Source organism: Entelurus aequoreus, linkage group LG06 (genome assembly GCF_033978785.1).
Source record: "Entelurus aequoreus isolate RoL-2023_Sb linkage group LG06, RoL_Eaeq_v1.1, whole genome shotgun sequence".
Classification (NCBI taxonomy): Eukaryota; Metazoa; Chordata; class Actinopteri; order Syngnathiformes; family Syngnathidae; genus Entelurus; species Entelurus aequoreus.
The window spans coordinates 20,574,702-20,597,250 of record NC_084736.1 but is presented as its reverse complement, the minus strand read 5'-3'; the positions used below and the strand labels follow the sequence as shown (position 1 = coordinate 20,597,250).

At 38.1% G+C, this 22,549-nt stretch overlaps 2 protein-coding genes across 3 annotated transcripts in view; one reads left to right on the top strand and one right to left on the bottom strand.

The window, feature by feature from the left end:
• The window catches only part of rundc3aa (RUN domain containing 3Aa), a 33,993-nt gene that overhangs the window by 6,196 nt on the left and 5,248 nt on the right, over window positions 1-22,549 (top strand). Inside the window, exons 2-9 of the mRNA XM_062050180.1 lie at window positions 12,595-12,710; window positions 15,882-16,015; window positions 16,085-16,170; window positions 16,238-16,327; window positions 19,651-19,731; window positions 19,798-19,963; window positions 20,032-20,189; window positions 20,260-20,373. Of these exons, the coding sequence (XP_061906164.1) occupies window positions 12,595-12,710; window positions 15,882-16,015; window positions 16,085-16,170; window positions 16,238-16,327; window positions 19,651-19,731; window positions 19,798-19,963; window positions 20,032-20,189; window positions 20,260-20,373 (945 nt within the window). The remainder of the gene's footprint in view (window positions 1-12,594; window positions 12,711-15,881; window positions 16,016-16,084; window positions 16,171-16,237; window positions 16,328-19,650; window positions 19,732-19,797; window positions 19,964-20,031; window positions 20,190-20,259; window positions 20,374-22,549) is intronic.
• zwi (zwilling) lies at window positions 1,262-11,278 on the bottom strand. Of its 2 annotated transcripts, none has more exons than XM_062050194.1 (2): window positions 10,268-11,278; window positions 1,262-3,934 (listed from the first exon to the last, which is right to left on the bottom strand). In XM_062050194.1, exon 1 carries the CDS (start codon window positions 10,650-10,652, stop codon window positions 10,404-10,406), a length of 249 nt encoding a protein of 82 aa, XP_061906178.1. In that variant the 5' UTR covers window positions 10,653-11,278; the 3' UTR covers window positions 1,262-3,934; window positions 10,268-10,403. The 2 variants fall into 2 exon arrangements, with proteins under 2 accessions (XP_061906178.1, XP_061906179.1); XM_062050195.1 differs by having other exon boundaries at window positions 1,262-3,381.

Here is a 22,549-nt window from a genome sequence, read left to right as displayed (position 1 = left end):
ATATTGAGTTAGCATAACTCAACTTTTGGGTTAAATAATTCAACGTAAAAGTTAGGTTGAAAAAATTAACCCAAAATGTTGAGTTATAATAACTCAAAAAAAGGACTCGTCCTTTTTTGAACCAGCAGTTGGGAAGGAGTAAGACAAACCAGCAGTAAAGTTTATAATTTGCAACCAACTATTGGGTCGAGGAGCACTAAATTGCGCAACCCAATAGTTGGGTTGGGAATAACCCAACATTTTAGTGAGCATAACTCAGCTTTTGTGTTAAATAAATTAAACCAAATAGTTGGGTTATGAATCAACCAACATTGAGTTAGCATAACTCAACTTTTGGGTTAAATAATTCAACGCAACAGTTGGGTTGAAAAAATTAACCCGAAATGTTCAGTTAAAATAACTCAAATAAGAGGCTCGTCCTTTTTTGAACCAGCAGTTGGGAAGGAGTAAGACAAACCAGCAGTAAAGTTTACAATTTTTAACCAACTATTGGGTCGAGGAGCGCTAAATTGCGCAACCCAATAGTTGGGTTGGGAATAACCCAACATTGTAGTGAACATAACTCAGCTTTTGTGTTAAATAAATTAAACCAAATAGTTGGGTTATGAATCAACCAATATTGAGTTAGCATAACTCAACTTTTGGGTTAAATAATTCAACGTAAAAGTTAGGTTGAAAAAATTAACCCAAAATGTTGAGTTATAATAACTCAAATAAAGGACTCGTCCTTTTTTGAACCAGCAGTTGGGAAGGAGTAAGACAAACCAGCAGTAAAGTTTATAATTTGCAACCAACTATTGGGTCGAGGAGCGCTAAATTGCGCAACCCAATAGTTGGGTTGGGAATAACCCAACATTGTAGTGAGCATAACTCAGCTTTTGTGTTAAATAAATTAAACCAAATAGTTGGGTTATGAATCAACCAACATTGAGTTAGCATAACTCAACTTTGGGGTTAAATAATTAAACGCAAAAGTTGGGTTGAAAAAATTAACCCAAAATGTTGAGTTAAAATAACTCAAATAAGAGACTCGTCCTTTTTTGAACCAGCAGTTGGGTCAAAATTGGGTTACTTTTTAACCCAACATTTTTTAGTGTCCAGGGTGTACCCAGCTGGGATAGGCATGGAACTTAAACACATTCTAGTAGGAAAGTACATGATAGTCCACATGATTAACTAGACAGTATATATGCTGATTTTAATCGTGCAAGCGAGCCTTTTGTAATAAATGTGAAGGATAAAGAAGGACAAAACTCCAAAATAGACACACCATCAAGAGCTTTTATTCCAGTACGTTCCAACGTTCCTGCTTAGTTTTCGCGCTACAAACAGCGAGGCACACACAAAGTCACATGGTGCAGAAAGAAAATAACGACCGAGATTAGCGGCGCTGACACAGACGGACCTGAGAGACCTTTTTAGAGCGTTTTAAGGACGGAGAAAGCCGACAAAGACAGAGACGCAAACGAAAGCATGCACACGTTTCCATCAGTATTGGATTACTGCGCTTGTTCTTTGCACTCCCGCTAATGAGCGACAGTCGTGAGGTTTCTGAGAGAGGAAGGCGGCCCCGCCATCCGCGTCGAGTTGTGGACGGCGGCGAGGGTCCTGGATCGGCTGTGGTCTTGATGGTGCAGGACTCGGGGGGTGTGGCCTACTTCCTCAGGCCTCAAGCTGCCGTGCTAGCTTAGCGGACGTTAGCGGTGGATTAATGCACCAAGCACAGTTTTTTTTATGATTATTATGATTATTATTCTTGAAACCTAACACTTACAATACATGCTCTCTCTTTAACATGCGTATTAACTTTAACAAACCGTGTTTGTGGGGCACCTTTTGGAGGGTCGTTTTTTTGTTACATTACAGACGTTATGTAAATATTGACAGAATTTGCAACTTCAGCACACTTTTGTGAACATTTGAATTACAATAATTTAAATTTCTCAGTAAATATTTTTTAAATCCTAATGATCTTATGATGATTTTTTTTTTTTAAATCAAACTTTAATTTAATTTGATGCATGTTTGGTACTAAAACTAATTCATGAATAAATTGTTCAATAAAATATATTTATAGTGCAAAATAACAAATAATCTTGGAAAATTTGCCATTATGTTCTTATCAGTGACAGAGCAGGAAGGGGCGAGGAATAATGTAACAAAATTCATGCAAAATGGAGCTCCTGTTAGCATTGGTGGAGGTCTGCTAGGTACTTGGCGTGCACAAAAAGTCAATTCACGTCCGAATCCCGATTCTTATTCGTGCTGATTCAAAATGCATTTACATAAAATAAAAAAAAATTTAAATAAATTGTAATTTATTTGAATTAATTATTTTTTTTTTTACAAATGTTTTGTCTTTTCTCTGTTTTATAGGAATCAATTTTTAAAATAAAATGACGTTTTTAGGCCATCTCGATGCAAAATAGTCGAATCACGTCCAAATCACAATTCTTATTTCTTATTCATTCCAATTCTAAATCGAAACATTTTTTTTAATTAAAAAAACAAACAAAAAACTTAAAAAGGTCTAATGGTTTTTTGTTTTTAAAATTACCTTTTTAGGCTATCTCCATACAAAAAAATTGACCCACGTCCAAATCACAATTCTTATTCATTCTGATTCTTAATCAATTCATAATGTTAAAACATATTAAAAAAAAAAGAAAAAAAAAGGACTAAACGTTGTTTTTGTTTTTAAAATGACGTTTTTAGGCTAGCTCCATGCAAAAAAATCGACTCACCTCCAAATCCCAATTCTTATTTCTTATTCATCCCGATTCTAAATCGATTCATAATATAAAAAATAAATAAAATAATAATTATAATAAATTGTCAATTAATAAAAATATATATGCATATTTTTGAAAATGAATACAATTGGTTTTTTTTTCAAATAACAATTCCAACTTTTACATTGGGAGAATTAGTTTGAATCGAGAATTGTGTTGAATCGATTCTGAATGGAATCGTCACTACAGGAATCGGAATTGGATGGAAGTTTCACGCCCCTACTTAGTACCACTCTTTAGTCCTGGGCCTGTAGGATTTGTTGGGGTACAACGCAGGGGACAGTGGACCTTGTCTTCATTAGGGCTCAAAAAGCCACGATGAAGATGTTGTGACATCATCAAAAACCAGGAAGCGTCAAAAGTAGAGCAAGAAGAAGAAGAGCAGGCAGCCTGGCGACATCCTCTTATTTCTCATGCACAGTCTAATCTGCTGTTGCCGCTAGTAACAAGTTTCGTTTTAGGGCGACGGCTGTCTCACTGAATGGATTTTCGGACAATTTCTTGATCGAGGCCTCCTGCTGTTTGTTTAGTGTTTGTTTTCTCTGGCGTGGCGTCGGGGGAGGGGGGCAGGAACTGTGTCGACGTGGACCTATCGGGGGGAGAAAAAAAAACAAGAACTGTGAGACTCTGAGGAGGAGAGAAGATGCTGGAGGATGAAAACAAAACTGTCAAATATAGACAAAAAAAATCATTATTTTCCAAAAATAGGGCGACTCTTCTTCTTTGTTGCTCCTCTGAGCGCCCCCGTGAGGACCGGAGGTGAAATGAAAGCACTAAAACAGTTTCAATGGTAAATATTTGCGGCCAGTGGGAAACTTCAATGTTCACATTCTTCCACTTTCACAGGAATTTGAAGCGCGTCCAAAATAGTTCTCAATCCGAGCAGCTACACGTCCTCGGACCACCAAACACTTGCTACGCATCCATGGGCAAAATTGAAGGAAGGATGGGAGACACGCCCGACTGAAGTTTCACTTTCAATTTGGCTTCCACCCAAAGTATCCTCCCTGAATTATTCATCATACATTTATTCTCTCTCTTTATTTATTCTCTCTCTTTCTCTCTTTCTCTCCGCACTTGGACGTCTCTTCAGAGCGTCCACCTGGTCGACTCTGCTGCGTCGTCATCTGCTGCTAATTTGACTGGAGAGAAATGGTGGGGAAAACAAAGAGAAAGAAGGAGATCAGAAGCGATTGTAGAGGAAATAGTAATGCGTGTGTTTATTACGAAAACTCTTTTGGAAACTACATTTATGTACCTGAATTTTTTTTTACATCAAACTATGCTGACTGTTTCATTGAATACAAATTTGTGAGCAAAATTTGTGTGTTTAAAAATTATTTGTTAAGATTCATTGTTTTAAAATTCAGTGTTTTAAAATTTGGTGTGTAAAAATTCAGTGCAGAAATATTTGTTACTTCAAAATGTCTGATAAATTAAGACAAAAGCAATCGATTCTGTTTCAGAACCTTAGCAAGGAATATTTCTGCACTGAATTTGTATACGCTGACATTTTTTTGCACTAAATTTTTATACACTTGATTGTTTTTATACACTGAGATTTTATACACAAAATTATTTTATACACTGAATATTTTGCACTAAATTGTTATACACTTCATTGTTTTTATACACTGAAATTTTATACAGTAAATTATTTTTATAAACTGAATTTTTATACACAAAATTATTTTTACGCTGATTTTTTTGCACTGAATTGTTACACACAATTATTTTCATACACTGAATTTTTTTCACTAAGTTTGTATACACTTAGTTGTTTCTATACACTGAAATTTTATACACAAAATTATTTTTAAACACTGAATTTTTTGCAGTAAATATTTATACACTTAATTGTTTTTATACACTGAAATGTTATACACTAAATTCTTTTTATAAACGAAATTTTTATACACAAAATTATTTTTACACTGACTTTTTTTTCACTGAATTGTTACACACTAAATTATTTTTATAAACTGAATTTTTATACACTAAATTATTTTTACACTGATTTTTTTTGCACTGAATTGTTACACACTCAATTATTTTTATACACTGAATTTTTTCGCACTAAATTTTTCTACACTTACCGGTAATTGTTTTTATACACTTAAATTGTATACACTGTATTATTTTTATCCACTGAATTTTTTGCACTACATTTTTATACACTTAATTGTTTTTATACATTGAAATTTTATACACAGCATTATTTTTATAAACTGAATTATTTTTTCACCGATTTTATTTGCACTGATTTGTTATACACCTAATTATTTTTATACACTGAATTTTTTTGCACTAAATGTTTATACACTTAATTGTTTTCATACACTGAAATTTTGTACACAAAATTATTTTTACACACTGAATTTTTTGCACACATTTTTTATACACTTCATTGTTTTTATACACTGAAATTTTATACAGTAAATTATTTTTATAAACTGAATTTTTATACACAAAATTATTTTTACGCTGATTTTTTTGCACTGAATTGTTACACACAATTATTTTCATACACTGAATTTTTTTCACTAAGTTTGTATACACTTAGTTGTTTCTATACACTGAAATTTTATACACAAAATTATTTTTAAACACTGAATTTTTTGCAGTAAATATTTATACACTTAATTGTTTTTATACACTGAAATGTTATATACACTAAATTCTTTTTATAAACAAAATTTTTATACACAAAATTATTTTTACACTGACTTTTTTTTCACTGAATTGTTACACACTAAATTATTTTTATAAACTGAATTTTTATACACTAAATTATTTTTACACTGATTTTTTTTGCACTGAATTGTTACACACTCAATTATTTTTATACACTGAATTTTTTCGCACTAAATTTTTATACACTTACCGGTAATTGTTTTTATACACTTAAATTGTATACACTGTATTATTTTTATCCACTGAATTTTTTGCACTACATTTTTATACACTTAATTGTTTTTATACATTGAAATTTTATACACAGCATTATTTTTATAAACTGAATTATTTTTTCACCGATTTTTTTTGCACTGATTTGTTATACACTTAATTATTTTTATACACTGAATTTTTTTGCACTAAATGTTTATACACTTAATTGTTTTCATACACTGAAATTTTGTACACAAAATTATTTTTACACACTGAATTTTTGCACACATTTTTTTATACACTTAATTGTTTATATACACTGACATTTTTCCACTAAATTATTTTTATAAACAAAATTTTTATATACAAAATTATTTTTACACTGACTTTTTTTTCACTGAATTGTTACACACTAAATTATTTTTATAAACTGAATTTTTATACACTAAATTATTTTTACACTGATTTTTTTTTGCACTGAATTGTTACACATTCAATTATTTTTATACACTGAATTTTTTTGCACTAAATTTTATACACTCAATTGTTTTTATGCACAGAAATTTTATACAGAAAATAATTTTTGTACACAGAATTTTTTTGCACTAAATTTTTATACACTTAATTGTTTTTATACACTGAAATTGTATACACTGTATTATTTTTATACACTGAATTTTTTGCACTACATTTTTATACACTTAATTGTTTTTATACACTGAAATATTATACACAACATTATTTTTATAAACTGAATTTTTATACTCTAAATTATTTTTACACTGATTTTTTTGCACTGACTTGTTATACACTTAATTATTTTTACTCTCTGAATTTTTTTGCACAAAATGTTCATACACTTAATTGTTTTTATACACTGAAATTTTATACACAAAACAATTTTATACACAGAATTTTTTTGCACTAAATTTTTATACACTTAATTGTTTTTATACACTGAAATTGTATACAAAAAATTATTTTTATACACTGAATTTTTTACACAAATTCTTTATACACCTAAATGTTTTTATATACTGAAATTTTACACACAAAATTATTTTTATACACATAATTTTTTTGCACTGAATTGTTATACACTTAATTATTTTTATAGACTGAATATTTATACACGTAAATTGTTATATAAACTGCATTTCTTTGCACTGAATAGGGACAAGCAGTAGAAAATGGATGGATGGAAGGATTAATTTTTAAACACTGTATTCTAACAAACTGACTTTTTGAGCACACACATTTTGCTCACAAATCTTTATTCAAAGAAATTGTCAGCAACATTTGATGTAAAAAATGTAGTTCACAAAATTCATACGCAAGTAAAATGCAGCTCCATAAATGATGCTAAAAGCCTCTTTTATAGTGATCAATATATGATAACCTATCTGAAGAAAACATATTGGCTTTAAGTTCTCGTTGACGAAACAAATAGCCTAATATTTAAGACTGTAGTGACAATATGCAGGGGGGAAATAAAATGGTCACACTTTGGACAACCCTACGGTGTAAAATCCAGAATTTGACCAATATTTTGTGTCAAATAATCCTTTAAAGTGACAAAATGTAGTCATGTGACTCGTAAGTTGAGCGAGCGTCATAGGATGCATGTTTTACATTTTCTTTGGCTTCATTTAGGTCCAGGAAGTGATGTAAGCAGACTTGCTTGTTTGCAAAGTTAAGTTGTTTATACTTTTATTAGGGGTGTCCCGATACAACTTTTTTTTTCTGTCCGATACGATACAATATTGGTGCTTTGATTATTGGCCGATACCGATATTGATCGGATACGATATTGTACACACTTCTATTATTTTGTAGTGAGGAATGTTAGAAATGGTAAGTATAAAAAAATCACTAACTTATTTATTACAAACTGTCTTTAATTTTTTTTTGTTTTTTTTTTGGTGACGTCTGGTGGTCACAATAATTCATGAAGTCAAGCTCATGACACAGTAAGTTGAATGATGCGGACACCTTTGTTACTGTATACTTTCTAGTACGTTTCTGCCTTGGAGACTTTGTATGTGTAAAAAATAGACAACTATAATTATTTGATAGTTGTTTGTATTAATTAATGTGATGTAATAGACTGCAATGTTGTTAAATGATTATTATGTATGTCTAGCTTGTGTGCTATTGTGTGCTTAGCTGTTGTGCAGCTGCTAGCTCATAGGAGCCTATAGCCTAGCATGTTTTACCTTTTGTCCAGCTGTCCAGCTTTGCACAAGTAAACACGCTGCAGGACTGCTTGTATCGCACATTTTACATGCGAGCACATATATGACCACATACTTTTTTTTGTTGTTGCTGATATCGGAGTGATATCAATATCAGATCAGGACACCCTTAAGTATTACCACTTCTTTTTACACTTCATAATGTTAAACATGTGTCCTGAAACATTGTCTGGACAGATAATAATGTGATAATCATCCTGAGAAGCTATGTCCTCTGCAGTGGACATATGTTTTTGTTCTCAGGAGCACATATGATGGCTTGACCCTGGAACAGACTGCAATGGCGGCACGAACTGTGTTCCGCCTTCAGAGGTCCCACTGTACAGTAGAAGGGTGCGGTCGGGGAACAAGAGGGCATTTGAAGCGATGTGTGAGTGGGCGCTGGGCCAAGATGGGAGGGGGGGGGGGGGAGGTTACAAAAGAATCATTTCAGAAGAACAATCTGTTGTTTTTCCAGTGTCAAACGGTACCAAGAGCATGTTGCTTTTGGGTCGTAGAACTCTGAGATGTGCTATACTTCGTCAACGAGGTCACTAGTGACATGAGGACCCCTCACTCTACTTTCTACTACAAAGGTGCCGTGGTTGAAAAAAAAGTAAAACTGAACTGTACGAAAATCCAAGCAATTTTATGAACACAAAACACATTTTATCGAAAATAGTAACAGTGCAGAAAGCAATGGGAAATAAGAATACAAATAGTGATTGGGATGTACACAAATAAACATCACTTTCACATTTTATTGAGCATCCTGGCTGGTGAAGATGGTTCTTTGTCAAAGGGCTGTCACTCGCAACTTTTTTTGGCCCCATGGTGGATCATTTTGCATTTTCCAACGCGTGGATTCTTTGTGTGGGCACTCGATTATGTGGAATTGTACGCTGACAAACAGACTGGTTTGTTAGGAGCAATGTTTGGCCGTGCCATAACCAAAACAGTGTATGAAAACCGGGGCTCAAATATAGAGTAAAGCGACTCACATGGAGGTTTAAAACCAAGGTATAACTGTATGGATTTTATTTTACATGTTTTTTTGCATAAAAGGTTTTTTTTTTACGGCCCTTGGCACAATTTAAAAAAAAACTATTCCAAAATAAAACATAAAAAAATGGAATAAAAGAGCAAACAGGATGAAAAGTTGCAATGTTGACTCTAGTAACACAAAGCTGCCATGCAGGCTGTTTTTATCTTTAAAATTGCCATTGCTCAAAAAATAATATTGTATCAAAATCAATGATGTTGCGAATTATTGACATATTCAAATTCCTTCACGTCAAATAGTCCACTTTTATAGGGAAAATATTGCATAATTTGTGTGTTATATTTGGAGAAAAGGGCATAAAAAATAAGAAAACATAAAAACAAAACAAATAAGAAAAAAAAGTGTAAAATCGTCAGATATATCTGAGCGTTGAAAGTAATATATATTGAAGTGACCTATTTTTAAAACTTTTATCCCTTTTGGATACCTGGGACCTTTTTAGTATTTAAAAAAAAACATATTAAACAAACAAAAACATTTACCCAAATTGATGGTGTAATGAATTATTGATCTAATTAAGACTCCAATTACTCACTTTGAACATCTTTTGGGCTAAAGTCTTACATATTTTATGTTTTTACCATAATAAATCTGGATTTTATTTGGCAAAAAGGGCATAAAACATTAAAAAAAAATTAAATATGTCAACGGACAGATCTGAAGTTGATCTATAAAAATTTAGGCATTGAAAGTAAAAATGTACAAATTAATTTTTTTAACACTTTTAACACCCTTTTGGGTCCCTGGGACCTTTAACGTTCACGAAAACTGAGGGGAGCCCCCACGGTTACAATGCATATCTTATTCGTTCTGAAAATGAAAATATCAAAATGTCCCCTGAATGCTTTAATTTTTAACGTTTTTACATTTTTTTGGGATATTTGAGCAATATGAAAGTCACACTGGAAAAAATATTCCTCTTAAAAAGAGTAAAAAAAACAATTCATGCAAGTTATTTTTGCTTTAAATGAGCAATAAAATCTTGCCAGTGGAACAAGTCCAAATATTTAAGCTTTTAAAACTTAAAAGTGGTCTTAAAACGTATTATTAGCTACTAGTATTGTAACATTTTGTGTCTTATAAAACATTTATATTTTTTTCTTCGGATCTATTGCCTAAAACAAGTCCTTAAAAGGAGTATTGAGAAGATTGTGACTTGTTTTAAGTTTGTTTAGATATTTTGACTCGAAATGAGAAATATACACTTGGTGTGAATGAGAGTTTCAGGTGATCACATGACCTGCAGGAGTGTGTTGGTTTAGGTCTGACAGAAAAAGGACGCCACTGACCTGTTTGACCGGCGAGTCCTGCCTGGCCCATAAAAGTCAAACCTAACCAGAAGTGAATTTAATCCAAAAAAAAGAGAAGAGCAGGTGCAGATGTTCTGTTTTGCTCCACGCCAAGGTGAGGTCCCTCCCTCCTCACCTAGAGCGTCTTGCGTTTGGGGAAGATGGCTTTCCGGAAGGAGGTGGTGGTGGTCCCCCTGCTGAAGGAGGCGCCCCCCAGGGAGATCTTGGTCTTCCCGCTGGTGATGGTGGAGGAGCCCATGGAGGTGGTGCTCTTGCCCCTGGAGATGGAGGTGTTCCCCAGGGCCAGCTTGGACTTGCCCCGCTTGATGCTGGTGTTGCCCAGCGTCAGGGCCGTCTTGCCCTCGGTGAAGCTGGTGTTGCCCATGGGGGCCGAGCTCGGCGTCTCCGCCCGGGACGGGTTTCCAGCGGCGCTTCTCGGGGGGCCTCACTCTGCGCTGGGCATGGCACGCTCCTGCGGCACGCACGCCCGTTTTGCAAGTAACATGGACGCCGAGCCCACCGGAATGCTAAGCACCGAGAGCGCGATAATGCCTCCGTTGAGCTGCTGGACGTGGGCCCGGCGAGGCCGCATACCACTCTTGGATCGCCGTGAATGGACAGAGGGGGCCGTAGGTGGCCGCTGCCTATGTGGAGGGTGGGGTGCAAGGGGGGTGGGGGGCTTGGACAGACGCACGATTGTCCCACTGGACAATTAAAGGGGACATTGTTGCGGTGACATCACCCCATTGTTCTTTGGCTTGGAAACAACCTGGTTTTATTCATATTAATATTACTGCTAAGCATGCGCAGTAGGTTAGTATTTTTGCCTCATTCCTGTGAGAATTCTGCGTGGAAGAAGTGGGGACTATCTCTACCTAATATTGTATCATCTCTTTCCTTATTCTTCACTCACTCTCTATGAGGGGTGAGGCAAAAACCAAATTAGACCCCTTTCAAAAGTTACACATATCACGGACCACTCCTGATTCCAGACCTCCACCCCCTTTAAGACCCTCCGACACGTCAGCGTTACTGACCTGCTTGCACAGGCCGCTCCTTGTTCGTGACCCCCGCGCGTTGCAAGGGAGGGGTTCATGTGTGGAAATTCCAGTAAACGTTGCTGTGCGTCTCGGTGCCCCTGCGGAGGGTGGTCCGGACCGCGGACACGCTCCTAGTCCCGTGGGCGAGGGTCAGGGTGGCGATGGAGCTGGTGGTCCCCCCCCGCGTGAGGGAGGTGGTCCCCACCGCCACGCCGCTCTTGCCCAACGTCAGCGTGCCCCTGCTCCAGGAGACGGCGGATTGGCCCCAGGTGACGGCGTGCTTGGTCCTGAGGAGCGAGACCTTGCCTTTGCTGAAGGAGGTCTTGCTGGAGGTGAAGGAGGTCTTCCACTCGCCCTTTGAGTCTTTGTCGGGCCGCCCGGCGCCCATCTAGGTGGTCCGGCGCTTGGGCATGAGCGCCTTTCGGAAGGAGGTGGTGGTGGTGCCCCGGCTGAAGCTGGCCCGGCCCAGAGCCACCGTGGTCTTCTGCCTCTGGATGGTGGACTCTCCCATGGAGGTGGTGGTCACTCCCCTGAAGATGGAGGAGTTGCCCATGGAGACGGTGGTCTTCCCCCTGGCGATGGAGGTTTTTCCCACTGCCAGGGCGGTCTTGCCCTCGGTGATGCTCGTGTTGCCCATCGCTGCGGTGGAGGCGGAGGCGGGCAACCCGAGCTGGCGCCTTGATGCCGTCTCCTAGCATGCGCGCCGCATGGCCGTCCTTTTTCGGGGTGCAGCGGACCGACGCTTGTGAAAAGTGCTAAACTAAAGCGCCAACAGACCCTAAATAGCGGCGATGAGGGGGGGGAGGGAAGCGTTTGATGATTTTTTTTTTTTTCACGCCGGGTGGCCCACAAAAGGACCGCGACGCCCGCAAAGACAGCGGGTTAATTGTATTGTTGCCATGACAACACTGAAGGGGTGCATTGTGCGGCACACAAGACAATCGGGGGTGACCTCAGTGATAAGATGGCGTGGTTCACACCGCCAAGGAAGCTCCGCCCCCTACGCCACCTCACGACTGTTGCCGCGTTCAAGTACAGTAGTGCGTTTGTCCGCTGCGTACGGAACAAATCAGAGCCGGGCTCTTTTAACTCTGTGCTATTGAGTGGATAGACCGGGCTTTTAGCTCGGTAGTCAGCACGCTCACTTCTCACATGTAAGCCCACATGCATCCAGCTGTTTTATTAATGGTGATCGTAATAAAACTGTTTGCATGATCTGCAGCTCCAAGCTCGCTATGTATTTTCCTGGTTCAATAAAAACATTTTTTTCACTTTCTCACCTTTTAGATTCTCAGTCAAGACTCTTCTCGAGAAATACACGGCCGAGCCCATCGACGACTCGGCAGAGGAGTTCATCAACTTTGCCGCCATCTTGGAGCACATCCTCAGCCACCGTTTTAAAGGTAAACACGAGTACAACTCGGGATGGGTACAACCTGGTACTTTTTTTTTTTTGGCACAGACCGAAATCCCGCCGGTCCGATCGGGCACCAACTCACATAAAATCCAACGATGCCTTGTTTTGCATACCTGGGTTGCAGGTAAAGTCCCACTTCTCGCACTGAGAGTGGACTCAGCCAAACAGTCTCTATACCAGGGGTTCTCAACCTTTTTGACCTCGGGGTCCAACTTTTCCACACTGTAAAAAAAAATTCTGTAAAAAAACGGTCATCTACTGGCAGCTATGGCTGCCAAACGAAAACCATAAAATTAAAGTAAAACATTGTAAACCAAATAATGATCAAAAACATTATAATTACAGAAATTTTCATGAAACATTTTACGGAAAAATATCGGAATATTACATGAATTAAAAAGTAATTTAAGAAAACAGAAAATGCTATGTATAATTAATTTGGTATTTTTCTGTAAAAAAAATAGAAATATACATAGTTTGTCATTACTGGCATATTACTTTAAAAAAACAGGCGGATTGTTTATTTACAGATAATGTCTTCAATTCTACAGTTTTATAAACTATTTAAAAAAAATAGAAAAATTACATTAGAAATTTAGAGTAAATTAACCATAAAAATAGGATTTTTTTTTTTACAGTGCACTACAGAGTGCTCATCCAAATATTAACACTGAATCAATATTTTTATTCTTGATTTTAATCGTATTCAATAATTACATCTAACCTACTTACAGTTTAACACAGGGGTGTCAAACTCATTTTAGCTCAGGGGCCGCATGGAGGAAAATCTGTGCACACGAGAGGCCGGAATGGTAAAATCATGGCACGATAACTTAAAAATAAAGACAACCACAGGTTGTTTTTCTTTGTTTTACTTTGGCCAAAAAAAGAAGAAGCGCATTATGAAAACGTACAAATCACAAATAATCCTCTGGACAAAACACTTCAAGTTTGTTGAAAATTCTGAGGAAATTGGTGCAGTTTCAAATACACAATGAACTTAGACTTCGTCTCAGTGTATCGAAAAAGCTAGGATTAAACTTCAAATCCCAGTCTTTCTGGGATTGAACGAAAAACACAACATGTAAACTCTTCGAGGTATCAAATACCTCCTTTGTCATGTCCACGTATCAATCCAGTGCTAACTCAACAAACCATAAGAAACGGAAGTAAATAGTATTCGAAAAGGTTAAGTGTTCTCCTTTTTGACAGAGCCATTATGGGGGAGTAAGGGTGCCAAATAACGATTTGTTCGAAGTGTTCGTAACAGAAGACATAAAAAAGTTTCATTTGGGTAGAGGGAGAGGAGCCGCAGCCACGCTTTACTTTGTACCTCTTGCTAGTCCTAACCGAATTGCTATTGTGACATCCAGTGGACACATTTAGAACAGCAGTTTCTTTCATTTAAAAAAATGCAGCTCATTTTAATACTTGGCAAACTCATTACGCGGACCTATTTGCAAGCCTGATCCGGCCCGTGGGCCGTACGTTTGACACCCCTGGTTTAACAGGTTAACAACCTTGTCAAATGATATTAAACCATGTGCTAATCACAAAGATTATTATTTATTTTACACATAAACTTGTACTACTACTAGTACTTTAACACATAAATAAAGTATACTGTACAAGAAGGGACTATTAAAAAAAAGGATAAAAAATTAATTTACATACAATTATCTAGTGCTAAAATGGATAAACTAATAAATAAGAATAAATATGTTTCATAATAAACTATTGATAAAATTAAAGTTTATAAATACAGATTCACTACTTTAGTAATCATTTTTGTGCTTATTAAACTTCTCTATGAGTTGAGGTCCAGACTTTTTCTGTTTATTTGAGATTGTCACTACTGCCACAAGTGGTGGAAAAGTGTATTGCAACTAAGTACCGCTGCGGCACTTAATTTTGGCGTCCCTCTAAAGCAGGGGTGTCAAACTCATTTTAGATCGGGGGCCACATGGAGAAAAATCTACTATCAAGTGGGCCGGACTGGTAAAATCACGCACGATAACTTAAAAATAAAGACAACTTCAGATTGTTTTCTTTGTTTAAAAATAGAACAAGCACATTCTGAAAATGTACAAATCATAATGTCTTTGTTTTTTTTTAAACTTACATGTTGCGGTTAATAGTATTCTATCTTTATTTGTCGTTATTTATACTTTCTGAATAAATTACGTAAGAATGTTCATCAGTCAACTCATTGGTGTTCATTTTCAATCTATCAAGATAAAAAAATAACATCAAAACCAAATTACAGGATGTTATTTATGTAGTTTGCTCATTTTCCTTGGCTGGTGCACTAACATCATGTAGTTTATAATTTTTTTTTACATATGTAGCATCATCTACAACAATACAAATAATTCCTATTGCGACATCTAGTGGACACATTTAGAACAGCAGTTTCTTTTATTCAAAAATTTCGGCTCATTTTTATACTTAGCAAACTCATCCCGCGAGCCGGATAAAACCTGTACGTTTGACACCCCTGCTCTAAAGGGTGCTCTCGGCCCAACAATGGGCCCCAGCCCTACGGTTAAGAAACACTGCTCTAGGTAATGTTGCAATTTTCAATGCCAACAAAGAAACTGACTCAAAAAACGCTCCAAGTAAGGCTCCACTTTTCCAAAAATGCGCTAGCTTGATGCTAATATACATTGGCCTGGCTATTGATATGCGACTGGTTACCATTAGCGATTTTACATGGCGATTTTAACACCTCCAAATTTGTTAATGAACACTACAACAAAGAAGCACGTTACAATCGCTGATGCGTAACAAGTACAATACTTACAGTATTAACACTTTTTAGGGCGCAACAAAAGAGTAGCTAACACACCATAAACTATACACTACTGCCATCTAACGTCTTGGACTTGCAACTGTAATTGAGACTCAGGAATGTGATAATAAAACAAGATATAACAACTGGACAGCAGTTATCATAAACAATTAATTTTTTTATATGTTTAAAAAAATGACATCTTACTATCAAAACAATTACTATTTATTAACACACACAAAAGTACCGAAAATAGGTACGTTGAGTACCGGTATCGATTTCCAGGTACTGGGAATCGGTTTAAATGTGAACAATACCCATCCCTAAGTCCAAACGTCTTTCACGTGTCCCGCCTTGGTCGTCCAGGCTCGGGCAGCTGGTTCACCTCGGACGGACAGCGCAGCTTCTGGGAGTACGTGCGACTGGCGTGCAGCAAGGTGCAGAACAACTGCATCGCCAGCATCGAGAACATCGAGAACATCAGCACGTCCCGAGCCAAGGTGAGCGCGTGCGCGGCGAAGTCACGTCAAATAGTGGACTCGCTGCAGTGTTCCGTCCTCCGTGTTTAGGGTCGAGCATGGATTCGGGTGGCGCTGATGGAGAAACGTCTGTCGGAGTACGTGTCCACCGCCCTGAGGGACACCAGAACAACCAGGTGAGGCCTAACTCTTAAAGGTGCGGCGCGCACTGAATTATTTCACACGGTCTTCATCACTTGACAGGAGGTTTTATGACGACGGCGCCATCATGCTGAGAGAGGAGGCCACCGTCCTGACCGGCATGCTGATTGGCCTGAGCGCCATCGACTTCAGGTGAGGCCGCTTTTGAGCGTAAAGGCGCTCAAACAGGCTTTGCTACACATCTTAAAGTAAAGCTCTGCCAGCTATTCGTCAATCAAACGTGTGAACTGTAAATTGTAGCATTTTTCTCAGCGAATATGCTAACCTAGCATGATGCTGCTGTGAAAATGTGAGTGTAATGTTAGCACTTTAGCATCCCATGCTATGCTAGTGTTGTGTCTTCCTATTCCATGCCTTAATATTAAGTTGTTGTATGTGATTTATGGCAGTGGTACCGGTCCGCGGACCGATTGGTACCTTGCCGCACAAGAAATTAAAAATAAATAAATAAATAAATAAAAATAAAAATGTGTATTAAATCAACATAAAAAACACAATATCTACATTATATATCAATATAAATCAATACAGTCTGCAGGGATACAGTCCGTAAGCCCACATGATTGTATTTCTTTATGAAAAAAAATTTATAAAAAATAAAATACCACCCCCCTTTTATTTGTACAGCATTTTCAACCAAAGTGCTTTACATAAAAAAAAAAACAGTGCATCCCGCCCTCATTATATAATCAGCCACACGCCCCCCACCACTCAGAACCCTATTTCCCTCCTGCTACACACATACACACATGATAAAAGTCATGTCAAAACATAAGTGGTTGAGCACGGAGGAACCAGGTGAGAAAACACTTGGGATGGGGGATGGGTGTCGTTTGCATTTTAGCTGATAATACTGGTACTTAAAAAATGGAAAACGTGCACATTTTTATTAAAAATAACAATGTTGTTTCATTTTTATAGAATTTTGTGACATTCAAGTTGAACAGACTAGTAATTTAAATACTTTTTTTAATTTTACAAATATTTTTTTGTCCGTTTTATACGATTGTTTATTTATTTATTTATATATTTAAAAAAAAAAAAGTAATTGAAATACTTTAATGATTTAACTTAAATAACTAAGTAATTTATTCCAAAATAAGAAATAAAATCCAACAACAAATTGTCAAATTATTACAGCAAAACCATACAAAACATGGAGAATGTACATGAAAATAAAGAATGTGGGATTTACAATATTAACTATGAACGATAAAACACTGAATATTGACAACATATGAACGTCACACCCCCTCTCGATCGGGGTAAAAAAGGAGTAAAAAGGGTTAAAAAAAATCACCTACTATCTGATATATCTGATATATCACTAAGCTTTAGAACTTTGTTGGAAAAATCTCCTTCCACGTCTGTCCCTGACACCCGCATTATTTATTTGTTTATTTAAAAAAAAAAAAGTAATTGAAATACTTTAATGATTTAACTTAAATAACTAAGTAATATATTCCAAAATAAGAAATACAATCCAACAACAAATTGTCAATTTATTACAGCAAAACCATACAAAACATGGAGAATGTACATGTAAATAAAGAATGTGGGATTTACAATATTAACTATGAACGATAAAACACTGAATATTGACAACATATGAACGTCACACCCCGTCTCGATTGGGGTAAAAAGGGTAAAAAAAAAAAATCACCTACTATGTTGGTATGGGTGTATATTTCTCCCGAAATGTGTTTGTCATTCTTGTTTGGTGTGGGTTCACAGTGTGGTGCATATTTGTAACAGTGTTAAAGTTGTTTATACGGCTACCTTCAGTGTGACCTGTATGGCTGTTGATCAAGTATGCCTTGCATTCACTTATGTGTGTGCAAAAGCCGCATATATTATGTGACTGGGCCGGCACGCAGGTTTGTATGGAGGAAAAGCGGACGTGACGACAGGTTGTAGAGGACGCTAAAGGCAGTGCTTTTAAGGCACGCCTCCAATAATGAAAATCGGTAGAATGGTTGCCCCGGGAGACTTTCGGGAGGGGCACTGAAATTCGGGAGTCTCCCGGGAATATCGGGAGGTTGAAACCGATACAGATAATTTTCGATATTACATTTTAAAGCATTCATCATCTCTACTTGTGAGTGTTGATGACACAGCTTTGCAACAGTTGATATTCTAGTTTCAAGCATGTTCTACTCAATATAGGTCATAAAATCTCAGCAACGAGCTGTAATATCTTACTGAGATAATTTAGGACCAAAAAACCCTTAAAACAAGTAAAACACTTTAACATAAAATCTGCTTAGTGAGACGAATTATCTTATCTGACAGAAAGTGGCCTAGTGGTTAGAGCAGGGGTGTCAAACGTACGGCCCGAGGGCCGGATCAGGCCCGCGAACAGGTTTTACACGGCCCGTGGGATGAGTATAAAAATTAACCTGAAATTTGTGAATGAAATAATCAGCTGTTCTAAATATATCGCAATAGCAATTCTTTGTAGATGATGCTAGATATGTACAAAATAAACCACATGATGTTAGTACATCAGTCAAGGAAAATGATCAAATTACATAAATAACATACTGTAATTTGAATTTGATATCATTTTTTTTTATCTTAATGGATTAAAATATTAAAGCCAATGAGTTGACTGATAAACATTTTCACATAATTTATTCAGAAAATATAAATAACGACAAATAACGATAGAATACTATTAACCGCAACATGTAAGTGTAAAAAAAATACCATTATGATTTGCACATTTTCAGAATGTGCTTGTTCTATTTTTAAACAAAACAAACAATCTGAAGGGGTCTTTATTTTTAAGTTATTGTGCCATGATTTTACAAGTCCGGCCCACTTGGGAGTACATTTTTCTCCATTTGGCCCCCCATCTAAAATGAGTTTGACACCCCTGGGTTAGAGTGTCCGCCCTGAGATCGGTAGTTGTGAGTTCAAACCCCGGCCGAGTCATACCAAAGACTATAAAAATGGGACCCATTACCTCCCTGCTTGACACTCAGCATCAAGGGTTGGAATTGGGGGTTAAATCACCAAATTGATTCCCGGGCGCGGCCACCACTGCTGCTCACTGCTCCCCTCACCTCCCAGGGGGTGATCAAGGGTGATGGGTCAAATGCAGGGAATAATTTCGGCACACCTAGTGTGTGTGTGACAATCATTGGTACTTTAACTTTAACTTTAACTTTAAAATAAGCAAATATCACCCTTATTAGAGATATTTAATCTTACTTAGATTTCAGTTTTTGCAGTGTGCTGCAATGCCTTGGCGGGGATCGAAACCGAAAGTTAACTCTACCATTGTCTCGTTCCTGGTACCTCGTCTTCCGCAACCTAGATAAGAAACAATGTGTGTATTTGCAAAGATGGAAAAGACAGGGTGTGTTCCGGTTCAAAAATATTCTCCTAATAACTTCATGTCAGTTTTGAGGAGTAAAAGTTTCGTTATTAAATGTCAATTTCCCATGTAGTTTCTGCTTGAAGGGGGAAACGTTGGATGGGAAATCCCCGGCTGTGATCGACTACACTCCTTACCTGAAGTTCACCCAAAGGTGAGCTTGTTAGCTGTTAGCTTAGCATTAGCACACGCCCTAACTCCCCCCCCTCTCTATTGTTAGCTACGACTGTCTGAGCGACGACGAGGACCGGCGCAGCGTGGACAGCAGCAACAGCGAGGAGAGCGTCCCCGAGCACCCTTACGTCCCGCTGGTGACCGACGAGGAGAGCTGGAGCAACAAGTGTCGCAAGATGGAGCAGCGCTTCAAGATCGTCTACGCCCAGAAGGTGACGGATGCCTCGCCTCGCTCTCGCCCCGGGGCTCAGCTGAGGTGCTGGTCTCCCTTCCGCTGCAGGGCTACCTGGAGGAGCTGGTGCGGCTGCGCGAGTCGCAGCTGAAGAACGTGGAGACGGAGAACAAGCGTCTGCGGGCCAATGTGGACGAGCTGGCGGTGCAGGGTCAGCGCGAGAAGAAGGAGCTGGAGGCCGTCGTGCTGGAGCTGCAGGCTCAGCTGTGAGCGAGCGCTCGTCTTATGTGAAGACCTCATGTCCCGCTTCCCTTTCCAACCTTGTCTCTGCTCTAGCTCCTCCCTCATGCCCTGTGACTCCTCCCACTTGGGGAGAAACCTCTCCATCCCGCTCATCAGCCAGTGGTCCACCCTTACTAACAACCAGAGCAACATCAAGCTCTTCCGCAGGTAACATCTCACTTCAAAACACCGTATTACTTTACTTCAAGGGGTCCAATTATGATTTTGGTAACACTTTAGTATGGGGAACATATTCACCATTAATTAGTTGCTTATTAACATGTAAATTAGTAACATATCGGCTCTTAATTAGTTATTATTAAGTACTTTTTCTGCATGGCCTTATTATACAACCAGTAAGCCATTAACTAAGAATGTGAAGTGAAGTGAATTATATTTATATAGCGCTTTTCTCTAGTGACTCAGAGTGCTTTACATAGTGAAAACCCAATATCTAAGTTACATTTAAACCAGTGTGGGTGGCACTGGGAGCAGGTGGGTAAAGTGTCTTGCCCAAGGACACAAGTCAAGTCAAGTCAAGTCAAGTCAACTTTATTTATATAGCACATTTTCAACAACTTTTTAGATTGCACCAAAGTGCTTTACAGGTTAAAAAAGCATGGAGCAAACAAAAAACCAACAAAAAAAACAAAACAAAACAAAAAAAAAAAACAAACAAAAAAAAACAAAAAAAAACAAAACAAAAAAAAAAACGGCAAGGATGGCGGAAGCGGGGATCGAACCTGGAACCCTCAAGTTGCACGGCCACTCTACCAACCGAGCTATACCGCACCAAGAGTCTTCCCTCAATAACCTCAGAATTATTGCTTATTAAATGGTAAATGATAAATGGATTATACTTGTATAGCGCTTTTCTACCTTCAAGGTACTCAAAGTGCTTTGACACTATTTCCACATTCACCCATTCACACACACATTCACACTTTGATGGCGGGAGCTGCCATGCAAGGCCCTAACCACGACCCATCAGGAGCAAGGGTGAAGTGTCTTGCTCAAGGACACCACGGACGTGACTAGGTTGGTAGAAGCTGGGGATCGAACCAGGAACCCTCAGGTCCCTAACCCTAACCCTCAGGTCCTTAACCCTAACCCTTATATGTTCCCCTCGTGTCCAAATGACTCTAAATTAAGTCTTTGTTACTTTAATAAGCAACTAATTAATGGTGAATATGTTCCCAATACTAAAGTGTTACCATGATTTTTAATCTGAAACACTTCCTTGTGGTCTAAATAGCGTGAAATGGTCCAAATTTGGCACAAATTTTGCTTTGCAAACCACCATTCCAAGCCCAGTTGCATTATGGGCGGTCTTATTTATATGCAAATGAGCTCCTCTAAGCCCTGCCCCTTCCAACACGCTCTCTTTGCCCCGTCAGCCATGTTTGTATCTTTCAAAAAGGTACTTCTTTTTATATGTTTTGGTACCTGGGTTGCGCCCTTCGGTACTTGGAGATCACTCCAGCAGCACTGAGAGCGGACTTGGCCACACTACCGCCGGCTAATGTTGCAATATTCAATGCCAACAAATAAATTTACTCAAAAAAAAACGCTCCGACGTAAGAAAAGTAGGGCTCCACTTTTACGAAAATGCGCTAGCTTGATGTTAATATACATTGGCTTTGCTGTTGACGTGCTACTGATTAGCATTAGCGATTTTACATGGCGATTTCAACACCTCCAAATTTGTTCAGGAAAACTACAACTAAGTTGCACGCTACAATCAGATTTTATATGTTTTGGTACCTGTGTTGCGCCTGACTTCAAGCCCTTCGGCACTTACAGATCACTCCAGCAGCACTGAGAGCGGACTTGGCCACACTACCTCTGGGTAACGTTGCAATATTCAATGCCATCAAAGAAATTGACTCAAAAAAAAAACGCTCCGACGTAAGAAAAGTAAGGCTCCACTTTTCCGAAAATGCGCTAGCTTGATGCTAATATACATTGGCTTTGCTGTTGACGTGCTACTGATGAGCATTAGCGATTTTCCATGGCGATTTCAACACCTCCAAATTTGTTCAGGAAAACTACAACTAAGTTGCACGCTACAATCAGATTTGATATGTTTTGGTACCTGGGTTGCGCCTGACCTCAAGCCCTGCAGCACTTGGAGATCCCTCCAGCAGCACTGAGAGCAGACTTGGCCACACTATCTCTGGCTAATGTTGCAATATTAAATTACAACAAAGAAATTGACTAAAAAAAAACGCACCTGACTGGTCCCCGGTGGATTCGGGGACACTTGGCCTAGCGACCAACCGCCAAGTCCTCCCTCCGCCCTCCCGTGACTTTTGAACTTATTGTTTTTTTCTTGGGGCATCTG

What these genes read in the sequence shown, in the direction of transcription:
- zwi (XM_062050194.1), bottom strand. Translation starts at nt 10,652, where the DNA reads ATGGGCAACACCAGCTTCACCGAGGGCAAGACGGCCCTGACGCTGGGC.